Genomic DNA, 11,557 nt, shown 5'->3' with positions numbered 1-11,557 from the left:
GCTAGATAGTTTTATTATCCTGATCAACTAGAGCAAGAGATCCCTGTTAGTGTTCGTTCAGCTTTAGTTTTTCTACTATTTGCATGTTTAAAATTAACCTTATGAATCAATAAATCTATATAAACTTACAGAAAGACGTATTTCCTCGGATTTTTACATTCTACTCGTCTCACTAGGCATCATCCTGATTTTTAATCCACCTCCTGTTGAAGCATCGCAATCGGCTAGGTTGAGCCAACAGCCAGCAAGTACACAGGCCACAAAGGCCCTCTGTGATGAACGGATGGCACCCCAAAATTACATGGAAAGTTTGGGGCTGTTTAGAAGATATTGGGAAGCAACAGAAAAGGCCACTTCTTGGACACAGCTCAACTTTCATTTGAGCTCCAAAGCCAGACAGTGAGTAGTGCTGTTTCACAGCATACCATGCTCACAGTGTGTAGGGTGTGTTCAAGTCTGTCCAGAAGCAATTCATCGATTTCTTATTTGCTCATGACCCACCAGAGACCCACACGGATTAATCACGTTGTCCAGCGCGTTGTGGTTATTCATAGTGGTCGTCAAAACACCGTATTAATCTAAAAACGTTTCAAAGTAAATACAGAGAAGTGTTTTTCCGCTTGATTTATTTTCATAATAAACCAATTAAAAATACAAAAGGCAAGGACCCAAGGTTCAGAGGGTTCCATCATTTAAAAATTTGTCTTTAAATACAAATTCACTCTGTAATATGAATACATATAACATTAGACCTCTAAACATAATGATCTTATTTGCATCTATCAAAAATTTGTATGGAAACAAATTAGCTGAAAAAACTTCCTTGTGACATTGAATGTACATTATTTACAATCAAAAAAAGAACTCTTAGAAGTATTAATCTCAGAACACCTGCATAAATTGTATATATTTCATTTCCCTCCCCCCTTACAAAATAATCTGAAGTAGAAAGCAAGATTGTTAAGCTTCATAGTCACAAAATGGCATGAAACATCTGCACCTGTAGTGATGCCGTTAGCTTCTGTAATTAAATATATCTGATGTTTCCGTATAAAATATAGACATGGCATTGTCCATTACTGGAATAAATGTTTTTTGTACTCTCAATAGGAGTGTATATTCAATTTTGCACACACAAGAGCTTGTGCTGCAAAAAAAAAATGCAAGAGGATACCTGGTTATCAGAGTCTAAAACTGATGTAAATTCACCGCTATGAAACAGATACTTGATCATAAAAATTCATACACATGGAATGAAAATGTCCCATTAAAAGTAACTGTTGCTTCAAAAGTTAAGTGATACATGTCTAGATTAAACAGAAAAGGTTATAATAATGTTACTGCAATGTAAATCAGCAACACGCTGAAAACGTACAGTAAGAAAGAAGTCTGAAACTTTGAGAAAGTCTTCATAGAATAAAAAAGCATGTTCCTTCATGCCTGTATTTTGAAACGAGTAATATATAATTTTATTTATATGATAACATTTAGCAATTAACAGGAAATCAAAATCCGTTCTAAAGCATGAATTCTAACAATTATCTGCAGAAATTAAGTAGCTTTATAACATCTTGCTTCTGAATCAAATCATATATACATAAGTGAAAAGGTCCCATCACATTTATGAAAATAATCATCCACAGGGTCTTTTTTTAAAAAAATTATTGATATGAATTTGGTTCCAATGGCTCATCTTCTTGCTTCACTTGCACGTTAGGTGGGAAACCATTTGAACTGGAGACTACCATCACAAACGGCTGCTGCTGAAACCTCTGCTCCGACTGCTCAGTATCATCTAGTTTGTCACTGTCTTCTTCTTTCAGCGCTCCTTGCACGCCGATCTGTTTCGTTTCTGGCGCTTTAATAACCGAGGTGATCACTGTGCCAGACGGATGAGCGACCACCTGCGAACTGCTGGGTGAAAAAGTTACCACTGGGGTCGTGGCGGTGAAGGAAGGAGACGAAGCCATGTTGACTGTGCCATTGCAAATTGTCTGCACGCTGCTGGTGAGAACCTGCTGAACTTGTGCCGGGCTCAACACGATTGAGGAGGAAGGCGAGACTGGCTTCTGAGACTGCAGCATGACGTTTTCTTTAAGAACTGTCATGGGCTGTGAAGTAGGAATGGCTTGTAAAATAAACTTCTGGGGTGTTGCTGACGAGGCCGGGTCTGTGCTGGCTATCACCGTGGTAAGAGGCACCGTCTGGAGTGTTACAGTATGCAGCTGCTGATTCCCAGGAGAAACAACCACTGGAACTTGGGTCGGAGTCTGTAAAGTCCTGTTAGGATTAGAAAAGGTGACAGGGTCAGAACACTTCCATGCTGAGTCTTTAAAAATAATTAGAGATTCACTGTTGAAAAATTATGTGGCGTCACGAACGTCCATCTGAAGATTGCAAAAGGGGAAGCAGTCACTTTGTTAACAAAACAAAAACCGGGCCTGACCCCCACATTCAGCAACACAGCCCCCAGGGTGAGGGTATTCTGTATGAGCGACGCTACCAGCGCCAAACTCAACAGCCTGCCTTTGGGACATTTGGCAGCTCACGAGAAGGCCTGGGAACTGCATCCCAGACCTCCATCTCGAGCACCAACAGACAGCACGAGCACGAGCCACTAGACCTCTGCGAAGTTGGATGATGAGCGGCCACGTCGCTGACGTACACAAACACAGCAGAGGAAAGTGGTGATTCAGAGACGCGGCTGAAACACACACGGCTCAGTCATGCAACATACCTCGGCTTAAAAACATGCATCTATCTAAAACCCACAGCACGCTGCCTGCAAAGCAAATGATTTCCACTGAAGGGAGGGAGAAAGGAAGGGAAAAACCCTGCTTCAAAACCCTACCGCAGCGTACTCCAAACCATCATTCTCCCTCCGACGATCTTTTTTTTTCCTCTTGCTTGTTCTGCAGAGTTCTCTCTAACATTCCTGCTCCTCTCCAATGGTTTCTCCTGCCTGTCTGTCCTCCTCCAATTTTTCAGTCTTATGCTCTCAGTTGTATTTTCTTGAACATATCTGATGCTGGATGAAAACAAAAATAACCATCTCCTCCTCCTCCTAGCTTATTTCTCTGAAATTACTTCAGACAGAAACCAACCTACCTTCAACATCTGTACTTTCAAGTCCACGCACGACATAGCACGCTGTAAGGATTGCACAGATACACCTATTGTGGGATGTCCTTTCTGTAGTCCTTCTACCCAGGTACTCCCCTTTTTCCACAGCTCTGTGAAATCCCTGCTTTCCAGCATTGGGCCACTGACCCGCCAGATCAGACTCAGTGTATTCAGAACCTGAAGTGAGGGGGAGATGTGGCTGCAGATACTGCTGCTTGCTACTCCAGCCACACAGGGAGCTGCACTCCCCCTTCGTGCAGCAGCAGAGACAGGTGAAGGAACATTTGCAGAGGATTTCCCAGCCCTCCCAGCAAGAGCAGCTCCAGAAACCCAGCTGGCACCAGGCTCAAAGCTCTTAGCTCTTCCCTCAACAACCCCTCGCTGCCGGTCCCTGCTGCAGGCGAGCCTTTCCCCACCTCCCGGGTGGCTTGGTAGGAATAAAATCCACACCTGTAGCTTTCTCTTTCTCTAGGAAGTCAGCAGTACCCAGGAGTGATGCTGTAGCAAACCCAAATACGAGCCCACGAGGCTCCCACACACGTCTCACCACCCAGCCTATCCAGCTGGGACACAAAATTTGATGCTGCTGACAGCAGAGCGCAGAGGGGCAGCTGCTAAGCTCCGTATTGAGCTCCTCTTTCACACAACTAGAGGGAGCCCAAGGAAGATGCTCACAGAAACGGGCTTGCAAGGAGACGAAGCACCAGCTGAAATGATCGCTTCTTTTTTTTTTTTTCCCCAAGTTCTGGAGAACCTGGTGATGCACAGCAAGTACACGCAGCGGAGCCTGAAACACGAGGCTGAGAATGACACCACCAAGGCTCACCGAGTCTGCTAAGGGTCACCAGTGCTCTTTCTTTTCCAGTAATTCCCCCAGGAGCTTGGCAGAACAATCACAAATATCCACGCCAGAACCAGCAGCTGAAGCTGTGTATGCAAGTATTACTTGGAAGATGCCCTCTTGTTCTTGAGGTCTTTAGTTTTGAAATAAAATAGAAGGTTTTACCTGTTACAGGGCTGTAAATAACGCCCTCAAAAACTGCAAAATGGATCTCATCAATGAGGGTATCCTGCAAAGCGCTGGGTGCTCTGAGAGGACTGAACCAAAGCGTTTTTCTTAGCACGCTGCCATTGTGTTTGTGTCGATGTTAAGCCATTTTATGTCTCGTGGAAGTACATCCCATACCGAAGTTAACAGCTTATCCCAGACGCTCTGTTTTCTCCAGTCGAGGTACAGAGATTATACACACACACACACACATAAACGTGTATATGCACACACACACACAACGCTGAGTGGCAACAGGAAGGAGAAACGAGTTTATTCATGGCGATTTATGAAAAATTTATGAAAGAAGAGAAAGGGAGAAGATACAAAACAGAGCTGAAGTCACAAGCCAGGGTACACAAAGCATCTCACAGCACAACAAGGAAGAAACAAGGCAATAGGAAGAAATACACGGAGAGAAGGAAGAGGAGAATTCCCTTCCCAGCACAGACAACATTTAATCCACAGCTACTGGGGAAATAAAGGCCTTGAGATGAACGGGCCAACTTCCAGGGACTTTCCCCATTTGTTCAGCTCTTGGTTACAGCCAGCTCACTGTCAGCCCAGGAAGAGCGAGGGAGGCCAAGGGGTGGGGTGGGGTGAAACAAAGTGGATCTCTCCAGATCGCCTTTAAGCCCCTTCTGCCTTCAGCAGCTTTCTTCCTACCCGCCACGGAAATGGGCTGAAGAAAAACTCGTCTCGGCTGCAGAAATTCAGCTCGAAATGGGAAGTTTGCCCCAGAGGCTTTGCCTTGGCAGAAGTTGGCTCTATCGTAAGGACGTCCTGAGGAGCTTTAGCCTCTTGTGGGCTAAAGGAGAGCTTCTTGTAGACACTCCAACTGCAAACAGAGGCAAAACGTGCTCTGACGCTGGCTGGTGAAAGAGAGGCCTCCCACACAACAGCCAGGAGATGTTTCTGATTATCCAGGAGACCTCAGCAGGCATCCCATTCCTTCAGCCACGTCCCCATCCCAGAAGCCCGGGGAGCTCTTTGCCCAGACTGCCCCCTGTGAAGGCTTTTATTCAGCAGGTGGGCTACAACATCAGCTGACCTCGGGCAGATTTGGATCACGTTCCTATTCCAGGAAAAAGGTCTGGATACAGGAAAGCAGATGGTCAATGCAAAGCCTCAGCAGGACGGTGCCAGACTGCCTCCGTGTGTCTGTGTGCTCAGGCAAGCTCCAGCACAGTGACTGCAGAGAGGGAAAAAACCACGAATTCACCTTCAGCCCCTTTCTCCTCCTCTTGAACGAGGATCTCACCGCTGTGGTCCATGCATGTAGCACCTCTGGGATGAATTCCTGCAACAGCCTCTACCCCAAAGGCTGCAAAAAGGTCAAGGCGAAAGCTGGGGCTGAATCACGGTGTAGCAGACCCTTTACACTCCAAATGGCCCAATGAACGTGGAGCTGAATCCCAAGACTACTTCAGTGCCTCCAAATCCCACGATTATCCCAATAAAACACCCGTGTAAACCAGAGCACCTGTGTGACTTACTCTGGCTTAAACTGAGCAATTTTACAAGTGCAAAATTCAAAGAGATTTTCCTTTACAAAGCCAGCTCGTTGGGAAAATATAAAACTGGAATACTCATCCAGAGAGGCATTTTGGTTTTTTCTTATCACTGGAAACACGACGCCAAATTCAGCTCCCAGTTACACAACTGGAAATTTACGGAGCCCGAGCAGCAGCGGGGTCGCAATTCAGAGTATTCCCATCCAAGGTCCTTGATGCTTTTCCTGGTCAGCAAACCCTGGTTTAAATGGCGTGACCCTGCCCCATTTCCTAAGCACTACATTGGCACCCTTCTGCTTGTCCCCAGCCATGTCCCCAAGCACCAGGTCCAACCTTTCCTTGAGCACCCCCAGGGCCGGTGGCTCCAGCAGCTCCCCGGGCAGGCTGGGGGAGCAGTGCCAGCTCTCCCCGTGATGCTCCCAGGAGCAGACCTCACCCGGCAGTGCCACAAACCCTGCGCAGCAGCCTCCAGATATAATACTTTTACCAAGAGGAGATGCACGTTCCTGTCACTTACAGCTCAGTGTTAGGAAGCCAATTGTTTTAACCTCCCCCCCCTTCAGTATTTTCTCTGCTGTATGGGGTTAGTTTTATTTGGAAGTGTGCGGATTGAAACTGAGCAAAAATAGAGGGCATAAATGGTATTTTTAGAGCCTGGAGCGGGCAGTGATTGCACAGGAATCATCAGCACCTTGGTTCATCCTGTTTAAAAGCATGTAGACACACAATTGTTTACTTTTTTTCCACTCTAACAGCTCAAACACCTTAGTACTTGCTCTCTTAATCAAGAAGACTTCTCTACAGTCAGTAATTGAATTGCACTGGAAGGGTCCAACGCATCTTTTTTCTTTTATTTTCATCCCAGATACTTGGTCACCATGACTGGGAGACGTGCTATTGAAGCCATCATGGAACAACGTTGAAGTTACACAGCAGGAAGGCAGAACTGAAGCACCACGGAGCTGTGAGCTTTCCACAGCTTTTATTTCACTCAAACTTCTCCTGTGTATCAGCCCTGCCACTCTCTCCCCTCCCCAGCCTGTTGCCCAAAGTCTAACCGTGAAATACGGCAGTGCAGAGCAGGCCATAATGCCACCGTGCAGCTTTGCAAAGCTTGGGATGAACAGACACTCTGTTTGTTACTATCATTTTTACTTCTCTCTGTATAACCAGATCTATGCATCTATACTGTTGACATTTTTGTGATATATAATCTAAAACAGATCTAGCCCAGAGCCATTTAATTCTCTAAATTGCTATATTCTCTCACTTTTTATGTTTAATAATATTTTTCTCCTGACTTAAATGGTCCTGCACAGCTTCAGTCGTGCCCGTACTCACTTCCTTTCACTGTTATTAACCCAGTCACTTTTTTACAACTTGCAGGTAATTGGAGATCAGGTAATTAGAGAACGACTTTTACAGAAACTTCTGATGACGTCTAACCTTCCCCTCCCCTACGTGCTTCTTGAGCGAATTCTAGTTCATTAGAATAATAAGGAAAACACAATTTGATTTCAATTTAGGCATTTACAGTCAAAAGACAAATGGAAACAGGTATTCTCTGCTTAAAAATGGTAACTCCTGCCACTTTGTTGTACTGTGCCTGTCAGTAACCATGAAAAGGATTTTTAAAAGGATTTTTGCTTTCTTGTCTCAATGTATTTAATCCCTCACAACCTTTATTAACCTCACTTTATTGAGTTTCTCTTTCAGAGTGATTTTTTCACACTGCAACATGAATGAAAGCCATTCCATCGTTCTTACGGAAAAACAAACACCGGGATCCGAACTAGAAAGACCAGTGAAAATTTATTTTTTTTTTATATCCCAAAGAAAGAAGAAAGAATGTATATATTTTGTTGATTGAAGCTGAAGTCTTGGTTTGTCATTTCCTTTATATAAATGGAAACTCTTCAGTTTCCTCAGCCACTTGGTTATCTCCTAAAATATTGATTCTATCATATCAGTCACTGAAAGCTGATCCAGGCAGTTTTAGATCTCTCTGAACGAACTGTTAATGCTATTCTGGATTTCCCTTAATCTATCTTCCTTTCATATGTAACTACAGTTTTAATAATTGACTGGCTTTTACAACAGCCCTCTAGTAGCAGAGGTGAGAGAGCAAAATTTATTCTTTAGAAGCGAAGTAATTATTTGATCTCATTAATGCCATTACTTATTTCCATCTGACAACATTCTGCCGTTAACCCCAAATGCTCAGTCCCACTTCAGACCTACTGGAGGCTCTGGATGTAATTTTCAAAGGAGAGAACAGAGCAAGGGAGCAGGAAAAATGCATTACTGACATTTTGCAGCACAACACAATAGCCCTTCAAACAGTGACCTTAACAGAGCAAGTCCCAGGAAAAAAACAAAGTTCATGATTCATTAAGAATGTGCATCTCCTGAATTATAGCACAGAATCACAGAATCGTCTAGGTTGGAAGAGACCTCCAAGATCACTGAGTCCAATCTCTGAACTAACACTAACAAGTCCTCCACTAAACCATGTCACTAAGCACAACATCTAAACGTCTTTTAAAGACCTCCAGGGATGGTGACTCCACCACTTCCCTGGGCAGCCCATTCCAATGCCTAACAACCGTTTCGGGAAAGAAGTTCTTCCTAAAGCATTTGTGAAACTGTTCTGGTCCAGGTCCAGAATCACCACGTACAGTTCTGACACTCCTGCCGAGGAGGGCCAAGATGACAAGAACATTTGGTTTAGGTCTTTTGCAGTCAGTGGAAACGAAGGAGCTCCCATCAGGGGACGCTTCAGGCTAAGGTAAAACAAGGCTTGAGCGATTGTTTTTAAAGCCTCTCCATTTAGGATGTAGGTGCAATGTGCATGTAGGTGCAAAGCAGTGATGATGCTGAAATGCTGTGTACTATTAGCCAGCTTACTTACAAATTAAGCACAGAAGCATGACTTGTAACTGCAGACTACTTTAGGAGACAGACTCCCATGAGGTTATTCTGTTAATTGTTTTCTAAAATCAAAGTAACGTGTTCTTTTAACAGCAGCAAAACACCTGAGTAGATAACCGAGCTTTTCCCTGTTGCAACTGGGGACAATAGCAGAGATGAAAGAGATGACAACTTTATCACAAAAAGAATTAAGCAAGAAGGTAACTTTTTGATGGGATCTTCCAGATGCACCATATATAATCCAAAAGACACCAGGTTGTGAAAAAGCAGAGCCAGGAAAATCCTGTCCCTGCTGCTGGACAGAACTGACGATACCACCTTTAAATAAAAGGTGAATATTCTTCCTTTCTAAAGGATTGCATCAGGCCTAACCCCACAGGAAAGATGTGCTTCCCTCCATGAAAGACAGAGCATTTATGAGTGTACATGTACCAGGATCACCTGCACAGCATCTGTTTCTCTTGAACCCAACTGCAAGACGAGTCATTTTTCTGAAGCACAACACAGAAACTAGTTTACCTCGCCACCCTCCAGCGAATTTATTCGTGTTCATACATTTATTTTCTCGACGTTTTCTTACCTTATATTCTGGACTGAGGGATTTAACGTTTCGTCTGCGACGTTACTGCTTACAGCCGCTTGTCCTTCCGTGATGGACTGCAAGGGCTGCATTACGTGAACTGTCCGAAAAAGCTGCGTGGGATGTACTGGCTGCGTAGACTGCATTGTCCTCAAAACTTCTGAAGTCAAGCCAGGTGTCTGCTGCTGTACCACTTCTATGGGCTCCTTAAGCTTCGCAGGCTTCGAATTTCCTGTTTTTAGGACTGTGGTGGATCCTCCCTTTGTCCCAGCGTTCGCAGACGCTCTAGATCTGCTCGACTGGTTTCTACTGGCCACAGGAGTTGAGAGCAAAGTTGAATCTGATGACTCAGTGCTAGGGCTTGCATCCTCATCATCTATATAGACGAGATCTTTTGGCATTTCTTTAAATTGATACACTAGGCGCTGACCTTCTACTTTGGCCAGTATTCCTCTTTGGTAATAATATCTGTCGAAAGCAAACATCCATCAGGAAGTTAGAGTGTTTCTGCAAAACCCCTAACTAAATAAAAAACACAGCAACAACAAAAAAAAGCAGTAAATTACACTAGCAGCAACAAGGAAGGAGGGGCTTTAGGTTTAATATTTTATCTGCCTAGTTTTGTGATTACAAAGCAGTGACCAAACTAAGAGCACATTTTTTCCTCAAATGACACTTTTTAATGGTGTTTCTTCTATCCATTTAATTTCAACATCGGATAACACTGAAGAGAAATAGAAGAGCTCTGTGATTTGGCAGCGCTGCTATAAATGAATGCTGCTTTAAAGTCCTATGAAACTTCTAATTCTCCTCAAGTCATCCAATCCTTTAATTTACCTGAATTCGTGCCTACTCCCCGGTGAGCACATACAGACATTTTAACTACAAGACAGCAAAGAGAACAGGACAGGAGACTTCTACTTCAGTTATATTTGCAAATCAGTATGACAATTAAAAATTAAGCATACTGAGGTGAGGGGTGAAAGGAATTGAAGAGCAATGCAGAGCTGCTCAGCCAGACAATTCTCAATCAGCAGTTAAGGCTGAACCCTGCATCCCCCACACTCATGGGTGTCTGCTTATTTTGCAGCCTTTTCTGTACAAGAAGAAAAAAAAAATCCAATCTGCAAATGATAGGATGTTTTAAAACTGCACACACAAGTCCACAGAAGCACATGCAAGCCTGAATTATAAAACTGTATTTCCCACTGGGAACTGGTCATTTGCCGTGGGGAGAAATCACTTCATTAACTCTAATATACCCAAATTTAGCTTTTTTTTTTTTTTTTTTTTTTTTTTGAGAAAGGAGATTAAAATTTTCCATAAAAGGCTTGCCACACTCAGAACCTTCAGTCTGGTTTGGGAGCTGATTGTGAAGATGCATGCTCGTCAGCAGCACTGAACACATCCAAGCTGAAACTGCAGGTGACTGATCTGGGGTTTCGGTTAATAAGGGTTACTTTTTGCTTATTGATTTTGCTGGAATAACTTCTTTATTTCCCGAGCTGACAGCACACTAATTCGTTACTGTTGTTACACAAATGAGATATGACATTCAATGCATGCAAACACTATGGCAACAAAGACAGTGTTATTAAAAATGCACATACCTGAGCGCTCTGCCCATTGTTTCATAATTCATGTCAGGTTTGTTTTTGTGTTTTCCCCACAACCTGGAAACAGCCTTGGAATCAACTAGTTTGAAAATGCCCTTCTCTCTTTGAGTCCATTTGATATATTTAGGACACGTAGCTTTGTCCTGGAGCAGTGCTAGTAAGAACTCCCAGAGATAAATCGTATTTCCTAAAATAAAAGGATTTCAGGAAACAGAAAGAAATGTTAGTTGACCATATTTTATTAATGAGTTAAATATCCTAAACATTAAGAAGCTGGTATGTTTATGAATGCGCTGTAATAAATCATTAACACCAGGAAATAGTGACAGAGGGCATGGGAAGAAATTCTTGTTAGTTATTTTAATCTGGGTGCCCAAACACCCTGTCTGTAACCTAGAGAGCTGGCTGTCAGTCAAGCTAAGACATCCCATTCCAATCACAGAATTTCTAGGTTGGAAGAGACCCCCAAGATCATCGAGTCCAACCTCTGGCCTAACACTAACAGTCCCCACTAAACCATATCACTAAGCTCTACATCTAAACGTCTTTTAAAGACCTCCAGGGTTGGTGAGTCCACCACTTCCCTGGGCAGCCCATTCCAATGCCTCACAACCCTTTTTACACAGCATTCACCTCCCATTCAGATGCTTCTCTCATGCCTCATCTAGATAAAAGCAGTCACTAACTACTCTACCTGAACAGGTCCGTCCTCCGAAGCTGGAAAGTTAAGCCCCTGCTCAAAGAG

At 43.5% G+C, this 11,557-nt stretch overlaps 1 protein-coding gene across 3 annotated transcripts in view; it reads right to left on the bottom strand.

The window, feature by feature from the left end:
• Nucleotides 1–665: 665 nt before the first annotated feature.
• ELF1 (E74 like ETS transcription factor 1) overlaps nt 666–11,557 on the bottom strand; it is a 74,306-nt gene continuing 63,414 nt past the window's right edge. For all 3 annotated transcript variants that reach the window (XM_084306371.1, XM_084306370.1, XM_084306372.1), the window contains exons 7-9: nt 10,807–10,999; nt 9,197–9,664; nt 666–2,280 (exon numbers count right to left, since the gene is read on the bottom strand). In XM_084306371.1, the coding sequence (XP_084162497.1) occupies nt 1,662–2,280; nt 9,197–9,664; nt 10,807–10,999 (1,280 nt within the window). In that variant the 3' untranslated portion in view covers nt 666–1,661. The remainder of the gene's footprint in view (nt 2,281–9,196; nt 9,665–10,806; nt 11,000–11,557) is intronic.

The sequence above is a fragment of the Netta rufina genome, assembly GCF_964035555.1.
Source record: "Netta rufina genome assembly, chromosome: 1".
NCBI classification, from domain to species: domain Eukaryota; kingdom Metazoa; phylum Chordata; class Aves; order Anseriformes; family Anatidae; genus Netta; species Netta rufina.
This window is presented reverse-complemented; position numbering and strand designations above follow the sequence as displayed.